This window comes from Perkinsus marinus (genome assembly GCF_000006405.1).
Source record: "Perkinsus marinus ATCC 50983 genomic scaffold scf_1104296927884, whole genome shotgun sequence".
Lineage (NCBI taxonomy): Eukaryota > Perkinsozoa > Perkinsida > Perkinsidae > Perkinsus > Perkinsus marinus.
In genome coordinates this window covers 459,599-475,241 of record NW_003217015.1, presented here as the reverse complement: position 1 = coordinate 475,241, position 15,643 = coordinate 459,599, and the positions used below count along the sequence as shown (strand labels likewise).

The 15,643-nt window shown below is 48.6% G+C and overlaps 6 protein-coding genes and 2 non-coding genes across 8 annotated transcripts; 2 read left to right on the top strand and 6 right to left on the bottom strand.

The window, feature by feature from the left end:
- Nucleotides 1-1,237: 1,237 nt before the first annotated feature.
- Nucleotides 1,238-2,393, top strand: Pmar_PMAR010181 (type 2 adenylate kinase, putative). Its single transcript, XM_002788598.1, has 7 exons — nucleotides 1,238-1,362; nucleotides 1,431-1,575; nucleotides 1,639-1,753; nucleotides 1,848-1,939; nucleotides 1,999-2,121; nucleotides 2,183-2,279; nucleotides 2,329-2,393. The coding sequence occupies exons 1-7, from the start codon at nucleotides 1,248-1,250 to the stop codon at nucleotides 2,362-2,364; spliced, it is 723 nt and encodes a 240-aa protein (XP_002788644.1). The 5' UTR covers nucleotides 1,238-1,247; the 3' UTR covers nucleotides 2,365-2,393.
- A 332-nt stretch (nucleotides 2,394-2,725) lies between these two features.
- Nucleotides 2,726-2,797, bottom strand: Pmar_PMAR010180. The gene has a single exon. It is a non-coding gene; the product is annotated as a tRNA-Gln (tRNA).
- Nucleotides 2,798-3,406: 609 nt separating this feature from the next.
- Nucleotides 3,407-4,399, bottom strand: Pmar_PMAR010179 (conserved hypothetical protein). The gene is made up of 5 exons (XM_002788597.1): nucleotides 4,224-4,399; nucleotides 4,046-4,171; nucleotides 3,863-4,002; nucleotides 3,704-3,810; nucleotides 3,407-3,595 (listed from the first exon to the last, which is right to left on the bottom strand). The coding sequence occupies exons 1-5, from the start codon at nucleotides 4,377-4,379 to the stop codon at nucleotides 3,480-3,482; spliced, it is 645 nt and encodes a 214-aa protein (XP_002788643.1). The 5' UTR covers nucleotides 4,380-4,399; the 3' UTR covers nucleotides 3,407-3,479.
- A 57-nt stretch (nucleotides 4,400-4,456) lies between these two features.
- On the bottom strand, nucleotides 4,457-8,724 carry Pmar_PMAR010178 (WD repeat domain containing protein). Its single transcript, XM_002788596.1, has 19 exons — nucleotides 8,607-8,724; nucleotides 8,052-8,182; nucleotides 7,949-8,009; nucleotides 7,652-7,730; nucleotides 7,488-7,604; nucleotides 7,334-7,444; nucleotides 7,222-7,289; nucleotides 7,038-7,178; nucleotides 6,905-6,992; nucleotides 6,590-6,670; nucleotides 6,305-6,487; nucleotides 6,190-6,262; nucleotides 6,056-6,150; nucleotides 5,844-6,000; nucleotides 5,452-5,622; nucleotides 5,187-5,266; nucleotides 5,009-5,143; nucleotides 4,881-4,955; nucleotides 4,457-4,838 (listed from the first exon to the last, which is right to left on the bottom strand). The coding sequence occupies exons 1-19, from the start codon at nucleotides 8,712-8,714 to the stop codon at nucleotides 4,690-4,692; spliced, it is 2,103 nt and encodes a 700-aa protein (XP_002788642.1). The 5' UTR covers nucleotides 8,715-8,724; the 3' UTR covers nucleotides 4,457-4,689.
- Nucleotides 8,725-9,739: 1,015 nt separating this feature from the next.
- On the top strand, nucleotides 9,740-11,139 carry Pmar_PMAR010177 (conserved hypothetical protein; the record flags this gene model as incomplete). Its single annotated transcript, XM_002788595.1, has 7 exons — nucleotides 9,740-9,886; nucleotides 9,974-10,090; nucleotides 10,171-10,321; nucleotides 10,369-10,538; nucleotides 10,589-10,749; nucleotides 10,800-10,937; nucleotides 10,987-11,139. The coding sequence occupies 7 exons, from the start codon at nucleotides 9,740-9,742 to the stop codon at nucleotides 11,081-11,083; spliced, it is 981 nt and encodes a 326-aa protein (XP_002788641.1). The 3' UTR covers nucleotides 11,084-11,139.
- Nucleotides 11,140-12,098: 959 nt separating this feature from the next.
- Nucleotides 12,099-12,171, bottom strand: Pmar_PMAR010176. The gene has a single exon. It is a non-coding gene; the product is annotated as a tRNA-Thr (tRNA).
- A 1,111-nt stretch (nucleotides 12,172-13,282) lies between these two features.
- Pmar_PMAR010175 (hypothetical protein) lies at nucleotides 13,283-14,810 on the bottom strand (the record flags this gene model as incomplete). Its single annotated transcript, XM_002788594.1, has 5 exons — nucleotides 13,283-13,423; nucleotides 13,466-13,531; nucleotides 13,579-13,743; nucleotides 13,947-14,069; nucleotides 14,553-14,810. 5 exons carry the CDS (start codon nucleotides 14,808-14,810, stop codon nucleotides 13,283-13,285), a joined length of 753 nt encoding a protein of 250 aa, XP_002788640.1.
- A 91-nt stretch (nucleotides 14,811-14,901) lies between these two features.
- Nucleotides 14,902-15,526, bottom strand: Pmar_PMAR010174 (hypothetical protein; the record flags this gene model as incomplete). The annotated part of the gene is made up of 3 exons (XM_002788593.1): nucleotides 14,902-15,033; nucleotides 15,083-15,158; nucleotides 15,303-15,526. 3 exons carry the CDS (start codon nucleotides 15,524-15,526, stop codon nucleotides 14,902-14,904), a joined length of 432 nt encoding a protein of 143 aa, XP_002788639.1.
- Nucleotides 15,527-15,643: the final 117 nt, after the last annotated feature.

The window sequence follows — 15,643 nt, the reverse complement described above, 5'->3', positions numbered from 1 at the left end:
TTTACACAGTACTAATGAGGAAAGCCTCTCTTCCACTTTGCAAAGCTGCAAAGCCATACCGCTTCTCCTTCCGACCTTACCTTGCGCTACTCTATACAGCCGAACCCCTTCCCCACCACAGGGGACTCCTAGCGGTCCCCTCCATCACAATTGCCGACGCCCAAGAAATCCTATCTCTTCGTCAACGACCAGGGGTGACCCTCTCTCACTGAGTACAGCCCTCCTGCCGCCAAGCCAGTTGAAGATACACTACTGGTGCATCAACAAGGCAGGCGGAGGTCATTACAGTAGCCCTTCGGGTTTCAGTACGGCATTGAATAGCCGATGAACTCAATACACTACATAGTCCTGACCATCATGGACTTCCATCAAGAACGTCTCAGTACAAATGCTACCGCCACTGGGTAATACCAGACGTCCCCGGCCTTACCAGTGTCCATGACGCAATGATGGACTCTCGAGCATATATCCTCTTTACAAGCTCTTATAGTACCATCCAAACTGCAACCTAGTGCGAATAGGTGTAAACGGCTCTTTGGGCTGAACTCACTTACCGACTAGATCGCACTCGGCGTTGAGGCAAAGGCCAGCAACAGCATCCTCATGTCCACACAATACTTTCACTAGTCGTTCCGCACTGATGCTATACTTCAGTATCTCATTTCCACTACCACAGTATAGGAACCTATAGGGTTTTGAATATCGGCCCACTGAGTTATGCTTGCCGGCCTAGTACTTGCTATACCGTGAAAACACCGGTTCCATTTTGGAAAGATCACCCGATATAATCTCCGCCCGTAGGGAAAGAGCGGCTTTATTGAGACGTCCGTCGCAGGACTCATACGGGTGAGCCTGATGAAGTGGCCTGCGATGCTTTTTGTCACCGTCACGCGCCACGAAATTAACCAGTCTAGGGTTCGAATCCCACCCACCGCTAACAAACAACGGGATCATAGCGAAATAGAGAATCATACATATACTCCTTGACGATGAAATTATTCTAATTAACGTCAAAAGGGTTTACCGAGTCCGTGCTAGTTTTTCAAAGTGAGCCCGTCACCGGCAAATTCCGTTTGGGTTGTAATCGATTTCGTGTGGTTTGTTTGAGTTCCATAGTTCACTAGTAATAGAAACGAAATGGCTGAAGGGGAAGTGCTATTCAAATTCGAGTTGTGGACTGAGCGATCTGTGGGCGCGAGTCACTGAGCCAAGGAACGCTACTCAGTTTGCTCCGTATCGATCGATTAATGTCTTCCGGTCTCCGCGGTTCTGAACAGCCCCCCAAGCAGTGGCGAAAGATTGTCATACTATTTGGACCCCCAGGTGCCGGTAAGGGCACTCAAGGGCCCAAGATGGAGGAAAGTAATACTCAATGGGTTGTTACTCTCGATGGCTAAGTGTTGGTGTGATATCAAATTGCTCATGTTCAGCTTACAAGATCCCCCAGCTCTCGACCGGCGACATGCTCCGGGCTGCCGTCGCTGCCGAGACCCCTATTGGACTGAAGGCCAAGGATGTGATGGCCCGCGGCGAGCTCGTCAGCGATGAGATCGTCATCGGGATCATCAAGGACAGGTGATGATGATACTACCCTCGAAAACTCTGTGACCTGCATGTCGGCATCTATCAACTTTGCAGGATTCAGGAGATAGATGCCGGTTGGGGTTTCATTCTCGATGGCTTCCCGCGCACCGTTGAGCAAGCAACTGCGCTCGACGCCATGCTCGCTGAAAACGGTGAGCGTGTTACCAAGGTAGTAGCTCTACTCGCATTTCTGCCGGTAACGCAATACTGACGCTTTCGTGCATACCCTTGATTTCACCAACGAATACTGTGACATGTCTCAGGTCATCGTTCTCGATCTACCCGACTCTGTGCTCGAGGAGAGGATTTGCGGTCGATGGATCCACAAGCCCAGTGGACGTTCTTATCATGTCAAGTGAGTGCGGTTATGACGTACCCTTTGATCTGTCGATTTGTATCATGCTCGCTTAACAGGTTCAATCCCCCGAAGTCTCTGCCCGCTGGCGCCGCCCCTGATGCCACCAACATGCTCGATGACGTCACTGGTGAGCCTCTCATACAGCGCCCTGATGATACTGCTGAGGCCCTCAAGACCAGGTAGACCTTTCGTTCACTGATCACAGCTCACGGAATGTGTTGACATCGCGGTAATGGTCAGGTTGTCCGCCTATCATTCGCAAACTGAGCCCATTGTTGCGCACTATGCCCCGACGAAGGTTGTCGAGCACGTGGATGCCAACCAGGGTATGGAAAAGGTAATTCAGATGTTCTCTGCTATTGTCTTCGCATTGTATCACGTTTTAGGTTTGGGAGGAGATCCAGACGGCTATGAAAGCTTAAGCATCTCTACTGTCGTTTCTTCTAGCTCATTTTCGGAGAGGAGAATTGCGTTCGTCAGTGTCAGTGTATCAGATCATAACGTATTTTAGTGGAATCGCTTGGGCATAGCCTTAGAGCTGGGGATGAAGACCGTTTTTGTCTGGTCAACGATCCACCTCCAGGCATGCAAGGCGAGTCTAATGACGTGGAGCAGTGATCTGATCGAAGGACCATTTTGAGTCGAGACGGTCGATACTATCGACCTATTGATATTGAATTGACGAATTGTTTTGTATTTTACTGCTTTTGTCAATATCGTGATCAATGTAAGCCTTACATTGTAAGGTATGCAGGAATAGTAACCTGGTCTGTATCCGCATAAAGGTTCTACCGGAATTTGAACCCAGATCGCCAGATTCAGAGTCTGGAGTGCTAACCGTTACACCATAGAACCAAGTTATATATTATGAATTATCAGCCGTATCAAGCTGCAATAATTCAGATTAGACTGGTCATTTCGGATTTTCTCCACGACCCCGATACTAAAGGGCAAGTGTCCGACGAGTAGAACACATAGTCTTGTTCTGGCTCGTATGCTACGAGGCAGAGCAAGACTGTGTGTTCTTCATCTTATTTTCTTCCCATTACAAAGGGCGAAGGTGGACTTCGTATCCGATTCTAATTCTTCATTGCTTCTTGGTCATTCTCTGATGAACTTCAAGTCTTTGAGCATCCCGTAACTTGAACGAGTATGACTGGATCGTGGTCATTGTACTCCCCCTTACGAAAGGTATTCATGAGACACACTGCTCACGTCGCGAAGTTAGGATGGCGAAACACCGGAATAAGCCTAATACGATCTCTCGGAGTCTCCAGCGATCACATATATTGTTCCATGCTGTGGATCTCACAACGTAGCCGTTTCAGCAGCTATAGAGGCTATACCCCCACTGCTGAGGCTCGAGACCAGTACCCGCCAATAGGTAGGGAGTTCTATCTCACGATCGTTGTCTGCGTGATAGAATTCACATAGGCTTACTCGATGAACACAATTCAGTCGCGCAAAAAGATATTTTCTTAACATTTGCAAATAACGATGAGCGATACTGGTGCTAATGCTACTGTCAGTGGACTGATCACTCCTCTTTCTCCTTAGTCCTGGCTACATCCTCGCTAACTATCTTAGGACCCCACTTTTCGAAGATGAGATCAACACCGTGTTCGATAGGCTTATCGCATACAGTGGGAAGGACTGAAAATACGAGTTGATGAATCACACTGTCGACCAGAACTGCAATTTCACGCGTGGTGACAGTGCTGATACGCATTCACATGCAGGCCAGCAGAGCTACATACTTACAAGGGACAATTGCCAAACCAATAATGGTAGGGCCCCCTTGAAGTAGGCGTGCGTTCTTGACAGCCATACGACGGAGCACAACACCAGAATAGTGTACAGTAGAATGACTGACAGAAAAAAAACCAACAGTGTGGACGCATCTAAACGGGGAAGTTTTACATAATAGCAAAGGGCAGAGCCAAACTAGCTACCATTTGAAAGGTAGTGGCCTTAGCTGCCGCAGTCCATACCCGAATTTTGTGATCAGCAAGATCCTTGGTACGCTTATACTCAAGCCAGGTAGAATAGCCGATGTCACCCTAACATTCACCATGCGAGAAGTGAAAGCATATTCCTCCTCACAAAGATATATCCAACCGTAGCAGCATAAGAGGTATTGACAAGCCACCTAGGGACTACTGGACGGAAGGCCTCGCCTACATCAGAGGTGAACGCTAGGTATCTAACTTGTCTAGCCGACGGTGTAATCTACTCAGACATAACAATAAGCGATGTGACGATCAATGAATGCATTACTCACCACACGAAGAATGCGCTGAGCAAAGGCGAGATAACGAAGTTGGGTGTCTCTAAAAATGTCCCCTTGCTCTTTGGTGTGGTAGTCATAGATCTCTATCCCAGCGGACGGAGCGATAGCCTCTGTAGTTGTTGCAGTACTAGTCGTGGTAGTAGACATCGAAAACGTGGAGGTATCAGAAAAAGTAAAACGAAAACACATTGGTCACTATAATAACGCATGTACTTCAGAAAGGCACTGAAAATGCTCATAATATGGCTGCTGAAATTCACGGCAGATTCACGGGGTGATGATCATCAGCAACGTTCAGTGCGGTGGTCGATCACAGTCGACTTTCTCCCAGCTGCTTAGTCAATTAGAACTTGCTGATGATAATGTAGCGAACGATACACTCAAGTGGTGGACAGTGGTGCTAATTAGCCAAAGAACAGCAATGATATCGTTCATTCCAAAAAAACTCTGAGTCGGTCTAGCTAGACCGAGATGTGAACACCTGTAGGGCGCTGTGGCCGATCGGCAACAGATGATGAGCGCGATTCTGCTGCCACTCAGCCGCGGACAGATCGAGGCAAAGACGAATCACACCGCTAGATGTTGCAACTGCCAGCAGAGAAAAACCTGAGGGAACCCGAAGTCACTAGTATTCCCCAAACGCCCTACATTCGGCACTGCGACCAACTCTACCAAATACTGTATCAACCAGAGGATGCCCTGACAAAGCCTGTCGTACTGGACCTACACAGATCCTCATGCTGCCAGGGATCAGCAGCAGCAGCAGCCCTCCTTACAGAGAAAGGATGCTGTACAAAATGCCGAGCCGGACTGGGAACCTGCAGCGTGGCGTGGTGATGAGAGAGGCTGAGACTGCAAAGACGGGGATTCCGGAGGGGTTAGCGATGTGGTCCTGTCGGATTGTCGTCGACCTGGCAGGTGTATCACTGCAATCACCAGATGGTCTAACCTCACCTATACCGTCTAGCAAGTGGCATACCAAAGGGGCCTGATTGGTATCTTTAGTGGCGTAATCGACACTCCATCCACAAAACCTATGGGGAACACTAACAACGTCACGCCCTCTAATACTCTACAGAAATTATGATTTTGCAAGCCCATTACGCAAAGACTAATCGCCTAATCAGTTGCTGATGATAGCTCATTTCTATTCGCCAGATTTTGAATGCACACTGAGCCGCGACAGATAGTAACAGTAGCAAGTGTAGGGGATACTCACCATCCGGTCTCTCCGACTGAAAGAACCCTCTTCGTTGACCCTGCCGACCAAGTGGCCATCAGCATCATGCTCTGATTAGTGTAGTATAGCGATGACTTGAATTTGGTTCGTTTCGACAGGTCTCTCAGATGTACAATCCTCACTCGAGAATCTCCGCAACACACCAATAACCTGACCTCACAGCATCAGGACTGTAACCAGTAGCAGTTGCTGCGATAGGCCTACACAGTGTGCACATGGTCAACTACATGAGAATTTTTAGGAAAATATGGGAAATTATTGTTAGTTTCTGCGCACTTCTACCCGAGTTCGTCTACAAACTTCGATAACAATTGAGAAAACTCTCGAGCTCAGGTGAGGAACTCCAGGATATATTCCAACAAGGGGCTTACCTCTGGCCCGATGCATCCCACTGTATAGAAGTAACCTTCCGACCATTACGGAGTTTACCTGCCCGATTGCGGCAGTCAAACACTCCCTCCCCCCTCAAGGACTTCATCAAGAACAACGATACTGTACCCACTGCCGACCCCACAGCTATCTGGGACCCTGACAAGCCCGACCAGTGCTGGCGAGCCTGACTAGATGAGGAACAAGAGCCTACCATCTGGAGACAGCGCCACGCAGGTAGCCATTTGATCGATCTTCACCCGATGCCTCAGATGAGGCTGCTCCCGAGCATTCTCGGCCATAGAGTAACTAAACCGATAATCCAGTCACGGGGCCATCCATCGGTACATCTCAATGGTCCCATCCGCGCATGCTATCATCAGAAATCTCTTGTTTGAGTCCTTAGCTGCTGGCGCCGTACCTATCCCGCCAGCATTCTTGGCTCGATTACACCATCACTCACTAGCATAGGTGGGTATCAGTGTCCCTTTACTAGATGGAGAACTACTGTGTGCAAAATGACGTAGAGTGTAGACGGGACGCTTGGATTCTCTCGGCATCCAGATGCAAGTCGAAGCATCGAGTGAGCAGCTGATAAGCTGACCTCTAGCTGCCCAGTGCAAACATGATATACTGTCAACGTGACCTGATGAGTGTAGGTGAATACAAGCTCCAGTAGCACTACTACTACTACTATTACTATTAGTATTACTATTAGTATTACTACTACTACTACTACTACTACTACCCTTTAGTATGGTCTCGGCGTTCTTAGTGTATACCGAACCGTATTCCCTGGTCCAGAGGTAGATCTCACCACTAATGCAACCTGATAGGTAAAATGATCGTCATTGAAGAAAGCATTGAGTCAGATCACAGTAGTGCGGACTAGGAAAAGTCCGCACACGTAGTGCTCTCGAATAATATCCGATCCCACTAAGGGTATCAGAATATGCTCGAGCGTTGATACCCCGTCCATCTCCTCCAACAACTTGAGACTGCCGAGCGAATAGGTACAAGTCAACAACGTCAACGCCACGGAACATAAACCCAATATTCTTACCAGCTGCTATGTCTCCACAAGACCCGCACACAGTGAGTTGAGATACTACGCAATCACTAGGGAGGCTCATCTCGCTGAGCTGCAGAACCTGGCCAGTAGCGTCTAACGTAACACTATTTTCAACTGTGCTCACGCAAGGAGTCCTGGAAAAGGGAACGCTCGTGAGCAGTGGCACCACTGGTATGGACGCTGCTCCGCCACCGCTGGTGGTAGATTCATTCCCATTAGAGCCTCGGCGATCCTTATTAAAGATATTCTTCAGTCGCTGGCGCATCTACTCAAACGTTTCGGACCAACGCCCGTGAAGTGACACTCACATGAAGACCAGTGATAGTTTTACCGCGCGTTGCGAAGCTAGATACCGATTCACTGCGAGATACCGTATCTACTGGTCATCATTCTAGGACATGTACTCAGATGTACCATCACCATCGCCTCTGTCATCAGAACCAGGGGGCGGTTCGGATCGGTCGAGAACAGACTGCTCAGCAGCCGAGTCGCCCGATTCATCGAAGATAACAGTGTCCATCGGCGGAGCATCTGAGCACATAATGAGCATCACTATGCCCACACAAGCCGTTACCACCAGAACCACCGTGACGACCGAGAGGTGGTACCAATGTTTGAGGAAGAGCCGATTCTGATACTGGTGATTGCGGAGCGCGAGATGCCGGCTCCATAGGGGACGAAGTTCGAGATTCTGATGAGATTGGGAGTCCACAGTCGGTGATATAAGTGGGAATATACCTCCAGGGGTGGGCAGCAATGCAACTTGCGATTCGTCCTCCGCTAGAGCTGCCTTGAGCATCTCTACTGACGTGGCGGCCTGCGACGGAGGAACAGTGTTGAAGGAATTTATGTTCGCTTCCCTCAGTTGAGGTTTCTTCACTTAGTATAGGAGTTTATATACGGATCTAGGTAGGAGTGGTCAGAAACCAATAAGAATTTCCGAAAATTTCCTCGAAGGTTCATATTGTTGCCGACACATGCGCATATTTTCCCACACTGTGACGAACTGAACCGAGCGTGGTAGGCAGTACTAACCTGGACATGATGCAAGTCCTGATCGGCGGCGCCTTGAGCATCCTCCCATGGGATGGAGAATCTATCAAGAAGGAAGTGCAATAGGAATATGATAGACTCTTACTTGGTGTCCATCAGCTTTACTGACTCTCGCAGGTTGTGCCGTATGACCGCAAGATCTTCGAGATTGGCCGGCGTGATGAGCTTGAGTTTGAAAATTCGACCGCGACTCTTTTCTCGCATGGTATTACCCCGCTAAAACAGCGAAACGAACAAGTGAGCTCGACCGAAGTGACAGCTGCGCTACAGGTGACCGACCCAGAAGGCAGAGCTCATCAAACCAAGGTGCATGCGACAGGCGAATGTGGTAGACGTACACTCGCCTGTCACAGTATCGGTAGCGCAGGCTCGATAATATCAAGACTATCCTAGAGGTTACACCGGGATCTTCTCGAGAGACACAACAAACATCATGTGTCTACACACGCTGTCTGCCCGAGCTCTACAATTAGATTCAGAGCAGGTCCTAGCAGCCTAACACGCTCATCACAGAAAGGCATTACGTAACACCGCTTAGGTTCACGAGGGGCGTCCGCGTGGCCTTGAGAAATATACCAACTAATTTAGTTCCGACGACCCCAGAGAGCTAGGCGCTATAAAGTCGATGAGCCCTGACCACCTTCTTATCAGCCGCCCGTGGGATTCCTCTAGTGCTGGGTGTCATCCTTCGCTGGGCTGACTTTTGAGAGCATTCTTGAGGAGGCTTGCTTATCCGAGCTGATATCATAAAACAACCTACATTGTACAGGGCGAGTGACCATGGACCATCCCCTCCACTAACGATAACATGTTCAGGAATAGATATCGGCAGATTAACGATGCTTTCCTGTGATGACACTGAGATCCAATAAACATCATTTGCGAATGGCTAGTGAACATCCACTGACGGTGCAAAAGGTGCGCGCGAAGGCATTTACGATGGGAAGCGACGTCTTACTGGGCCTGTTTCATAGGAGCAAATTGCGCCTTAAACTCAAGTAATGGCTAAAGTATACCTTGAGTAATTAGGACATCCTATTTCACTACTTAAGTAAGCACGTTAAGGCGCCTTAAGTTTAGGAATACTTAAGGCGCCTTAAGTATCCTTGTGAAACAGGCCCACTGCTTCGTTCGGTAGTTGCGTCGCGCCGCGCCACGTAATTCGCCATCTTGCGCCGTAAACAATGCTTGCGAAGGCATCACGTGAGGTCTCAATAGATGGGTTCCGAAACTGGGAGCACCCGTAGCAGAGGTTGGTTTGGGGAAGGCATCACTTAGTATCTCTAAGAGAGAGCGTCCAACCTCAGCTCGGGTCTATCTGATGGGGTAGCGGCCGCAATAGAGACCCTCGGCCAAGCCCGGATCATCACGGCGTTTCGACCGGTCTACAAGAGACTGAGTTCAACGGACGTTCGTTGCTTGGAGATACGCATAGATAACTATATGGTCGGGCTAAGGACCCGTAGGGGTGAGGGTGCCCCTAAGACTTGTGGGAATACCTCGCGTACATCAAGGCCAACGTGAGGCCTCTCTGTATTGGTGATCGTGCTGCTGCGGAAAAATGAGCTCGTGAAGCAATATACAATTACTGGCTACTACTTTACGTGCTAATTCCTGCTCATACTCATGTCTCCGTTTTCATACCATCTCTCTGGTTCCTCGTAGGCGGCAAGGATCGGTGGTCTGAGTATTCCTATGTTCGATGCTCGCCGGTGGCAACCTCTGCTCTATCCTTGCAGTTCTACTTTGTTTCGTATCCTACTGTACTACTTAATGGAAAATAGATTCCGAGTGGTCCACGATAGGGTACATGATGCTTCCGAAGGCTCTTCCACCAAGTGGCAGGGGCCGTTCTCCTTCGTACAGATGGCTGACACACAACTAGGCATGTTCCATGCTGATAGAGAGTGGGACGAGGAGGTAGTCGCATCTCCTTCTCACGGCCATAGACTGCCCATATGATTACCTGAGTTTTGACTAAAGTAGACATGCTGTGCGGATGTGTAGGTTGAGATGGCCTCGCGATCCATATCGTTCATCAACGAATTGAAACCGAAGTTCGTAGTAGTATGCGGTGATCTAATAAACGCTTGGCCCGATCAGGAAGGTGTTCGTCAAGAGCAGGTAGTAACGCTGGTTGACTCCGGCTCTCAGATGTGCTCTTCGTATGTGAATGTTACTTGGTAGCTGATGCTCCTGGCTAGGTTAAGTCGTACATGGACGTTATGGGGAAAATAGTTGAAGATATCCCCTTGCTTTGCCTATGCGGTAACCATGATGTTGGCAATCGGCCCAACAGTCGGACCATAGCACTCTACTCAAAGGACTTCGGCGATGATTACTACACCTTCACAGGTAGCTCGACTCGTCCATTCTAGTTGCACCGACTAGATCTGTTGTAGTTGGTGGTGTCCTCTTCGTGGTCACCAACTCTATTTTGCCGTGGGGTAGGGATAGAGCGGCCCGTGAAGGGGAGACTGGGCCGGATGATGTTGCCGAGTTGGACGAGAAGCAGTGGGAATGGCTTGAGTCTACATTGAAGGAGGCATCTAGAGCCAAGTATACGCACATTGTAAGTAGAGGAGGTCATAGACCAGGGCGATGGGTGAGGACGACACACAGATACTCTTAACACATGTCGCACCCTTTATAAAGGATCCTAACGAGCATGACGGTTACTTTAATATGCCGCAATCCGTCAGGGGAAGGCTCCTGCATCTCGCTTCAGAGGCGGGGGTGAAGGCAATCTTTGCTGGTCATTATCACCGAAACGCTGGAGGATGGTGACACGACGCATTTATAGCAGCTGGTTTGATCACTGTGATGTGCTCAGGTACACCGATCCGTCTGGTCATAAACTCGAAGTCATCACGACCACTGCTATAGGATGTCAGATAAACTCGAGTAGAGAGCCTGATGCGGATCCATTAGAACTTAGTGGGATGGGCGACTTTGTCATAGACGAAACACGGTGAGAAGATGCGTCCAAGCACGGCATCATGCATTGTGTTGTGGATCAGGTCTGGACTACGCCAAGTCGACGTCACCGAAGAAGCAGTGTCGCATAAGTTCATTACGGTTGCGGAGATGATGGATCGTTATGCGAATCTTGAATGAAGTCTACACATATTGAAACCACACCTTTTGCACGTATTTACCCCTCCGTATCGTTGATTGGCTGTGAAGGTACGGCGAGTTGTGTGTGTACAGAGTGCGTTGTGTGAAGTCTCGATGGGGGTGGGAACTAGGATGTTACAACGAGACATCCAGGCTGCACCATCTTCTTCCGCTTGGGTTGGGAAAAGACCGGATAACATCAGATTTTTGTAGTGAACGAGACACATCAAGAGGACGTGTTCAAGACCGTTTCCACAACGATTATGTGTTCATATGGCCTGAGAAAACTCTGATTTGTGCCCTGAGATAAACGAGTCCCAGGCGAGATTCGATGCCGGGCAATCGAATAGCCATGATGATTCATGTTGTAAGTTGGTATAACGCAATTCTAGCACTCCAAAGGTCAGACACTCATCTTTGAAATGTAATGACGGTACTGAAGCAGTAACCATAACTATACGCTCGGCCGAGAGGAAGAGCTTTGTGAGCATGCTGCTCAAGGAAGAGATGCGCACTGCAGTATTACCCCGGCTTTTGGACGGTGGAACCTGGAATGGAGTTGCCAGTACTACACAGAACTCCGAACCACTAAAGATGCACGTTTGCGAGAGTGGTGCAGACGAACCGCACGTGATTACTCTCCTAAAATCTAATACGATGCTACATTCGAGCGACTCGTTATTCAGACTAAGAAGTCTTCAAGCACTGCCCTGGAGTTATGATTCAAGTGTAAGTGCATTACGTATAGTTGCTGGAGACTACATCGATCCATTCACCTCATTCGGTTACACCTGATATTTGAGGTGAGCCTGGACTCTTTGTTTTATGTTAGTGTTGACAGAAGTATGTATTAAATGGCAGCGGATTTCGATTAAGGAACCTTTGAGTTATGAGCCCAATACGGTATCCAGTGCGCCAAGCTGTTGATAATAGTAGGGTGTGTTACTTAGTTACATCGAGTATGTCAGGTACCTGCAGATCTTCCATCATACTAACCACTTCGCCATGGGTCAAGTAGCAGCTCCTTGTTTCGATTAAGGGACCTTTGGGTTACGAGCCCAACACGCTATCCACTGCGCCAAGCTGCTGATAATACTAGGATGTGTTACTCAGTCACCTCGAGTATTTCAGGTACTTGCACGTCTTCCACCATACTAACCACTTCGTCACGGGTCAAGTAGCTATCCACTGCGCCAAGCTGCTGATAATATTGTTTAGTCATTCAGTTACATCACGAACATCAGGTTCTTGTAAACTTCCCAGCAAGTTGTCTAATTCGCCAAGTTACTCATCCAGGGTTCTACTCCATTCGGTTACAATTAAGTAGTTACACTTTTCAAGTACACATAGTTTCTTCGGCGCATACTAACTCTAGGAATTGTAGCTGTCTAGAATGGCATGAAATGTACTTAAAATGACTATTTTCAATGCACCATAAACATATACAGTACCGAGAGTACAAGCCTTTGTAGAGCAGTATCACCACCAGAATACTGAGGAATCTCTTCACTACAATAGTGACATACCAAGAGTATTATTTCGTCCGCCTTTCGAAGTTGTGTTCGCGCGTATCTCACTGATATCATTTATTCGGAATGAACTCTTCCTCTTCGGATTTTCGCAGGTCAGTGATCAATGCCCTCAGAGAGGCTGTTCCAAGAGCTAGGAGATACGATATCTTGCTGTAGAGATACGGAAAGGACAGTGCCTTCTGGATTATTTGCTAACCGACTATTTTAAACTTGGTATTGCCATCAGGACACAACAGACCTCTCTCGTAATTCTGTGAATCGTTATGGGATACATACCGAGTGAAGAGCGGACGCTAGACGGAGATGATCATTTTCTTACAGGGTTTCTCGCGAGTAACGTGGACAGATTACGTTCATAGCAACCCCCCTAGCAAGAACTATTGGAAACCCCAGCGTGCCGAGAATTCGAGGTGACCGAGCTCAACCAGACCCCATTGTGTGCCCACGTTCAGCAAGTGTCTACAACACTGCAACTTTCAGCTCATAGCGAGATACACAACATGGTTATGGTAGAAAGATAACAAAATGTAAACGATTCACACCAGGAGTAGCCAGAATACCCACATCATCATCCTGATCACCATCAGAGTATTTTCCATTCCAATCACACCCCATCTCTGTTGTGCACGGGCAGCCTTCGCGCAAAAGCTCCACTCGAGGATGATGACTACGCTGCAGACGATGAGGAACTGATCGTCAACTTGTCCTTCACGAAGGCAGCGAAATCCACGTGATTGAAGTAACGATTGTGGCTAACAACAGCTGTGACGTAATCGTTAGCAGATTCAATCAAGGTCTCCTGAAGCTCCTGAGGTATCATTTTCGATGCCGTTCCTCACCACGAGCTTACCCAGTCGATACGCTCTCCACCATTGATCGTTTTGATGCTTTCAATTGCTGTCTGGAGACTCGCTATCTACGACCGACTCGTCTATTGCTTACAGCGGAAGTCACCTACTGTACCTCATCCGCATCCAGCCCAAGCAAAGACTTCATCGGAGCTATAAACGCTTTCTTTATACCACCATCCTTGGTGGCTACGTCATAGGCGGAGTCTGCCAAGGCCTTCATGACCCCCTTCAACTGTACATGGGCTCTCACACCACCTCCCCCACCATAATCAGGCACCTATAGCAAGGCCTAGGAGATAGAATGACGCTTGCCATAGTACAGTACATGCTCCGGAGGAGCGTCCTTCAACCGGAGGCTCAAGAGGGGCTCTATGCGGTACGCCACGGGGTCCGTTGGGTTGAAGACGTTGAACATACGATCACAGATATGCTAAATTGGACGCCTCTGAAGTCTCTGAGGACTGATAGAAATGCACTCACTTCTGGGATTATATTAGCACAGGAACCTCGGCAAGTGAGGAAAAGCGCCACAGGAGAGCCGATCAAGAATAGACAAGCTACACGACAATGAAGTCCGAAGCTTAGACGCTCTCTGGCAGGTATCTGGGATGTGAAGAAGGAGTGGTATAAAACTCATGCACACGTGATTACACTAATGTCTCTTTGTCTTTGCAGAACGTCGTATACAATCACCGAGCCAAGTGAGTGACATATGAATGATATCCGTGGCGGTGGGTTTGAGGAATCCAGGGAGGCCAAATAGGACCCCACCTAACGACAGAAACGGAATAGTAAAGTGGTGTTGGTACATCATGGAAAGTCTTATTCCGCGAACTACAGTAGTGCTAGGGATGGTAGTTCGACCTATGGCAATGATACCTTGGTGAACGTGGCGAATGTGGGTGCTGCATTTTCAAGCCACATCTTATAGGAGGATCTAATGGAAGATGAGATTTTACATCTGCTATCGGATATTTTCTGATGCAAAAAGCAGTAAAACAGTCTGGCGATTTCTTGAGCAACGATGAAGGCGAAGCATGTATGAGTGAAACCTGCATCGGAATAAGGGACGAAATCACAACGCACCGTATTATTGATGTTCTGTACAACTTCTTCTCTAATTTTATACTGATACTCAGAGCCTTGGTAGAATAAAACATCGGAAATGCAGTCGTTGGTCATAGAACCTGCGCGGCCAGGGTAGCGTATTATAAAGGTAAGGTCATTATTACGTAGGATGGGCACAGATGGGAGAGTGATAGCCTCCAATTGCCGCTTAACGGCGTCATCTCGAGTGTGGATAACGGAATGCCATTCTACGGGGAGAAATCTGATCGATGACATTTTCGCGAGCTCATGGATGCTACCAAGTCCGAGAGAAGACTCGTATGGTGAGGGAGGTTGTGAAGACCAGTAAGCATCGACACGTGGAATCTCACTCAATTCTAGAGCCGGACGCTGGCTCGTTGACCATGGAACGGAAACCTCGACATTGCTCGACTAAACCGGGCTGGGAATAGGCTTGTTGCGACCAGAGATGCTCACCAATGCCATGAATGCATATGACCTAAACTAGAAAGGTATCATCGCGAAGAGCAGGGACGTAAGGAGCATACTAGATCTGTGACGGGTACAGCTGTATCACCATAGGCAGGGACACCGGACCAACCACGAGTGATAGGGACCTTCGGGCTGAAGGAGTCCAACCGTTCGAAAGATTCGTCAGTTCTCCCTTTCGCCGCGGCACCTCATAAACCATCCTATTGTATTTACGACTTCAACGATCTCCTGCGTCTCTGGATGCAGCTCGATACGTCTTCTGCCATCTGGTAGCACCTGTTGGTGGCCAATGGCTCGGCTGTCTGTGGATGCATCCTCACCAATGGAGTGGAAGTTACGCTTGCCGACTTGGCCCAATTATCGATCATGATGGACTCCTCCTCGGTATAGGGTATACCTACTGGGACGTACACTTTCTTATTGATGTCCTCAGTACCCTCTTTATGCCACAGCGCCCTGGCCACCCGTTTGCTCTGTGCCTTCCAGAAGCGAGCCGTCATAGTGCCCGCACGAACATCAACCAACCAGCGATAGCCGTAGACGCACACCTCACCCTAGAGATAATCAGTCAGCGTTGGTCGGGCCCAGTCTAGTACTACTTGGCCTATGCTCACAGC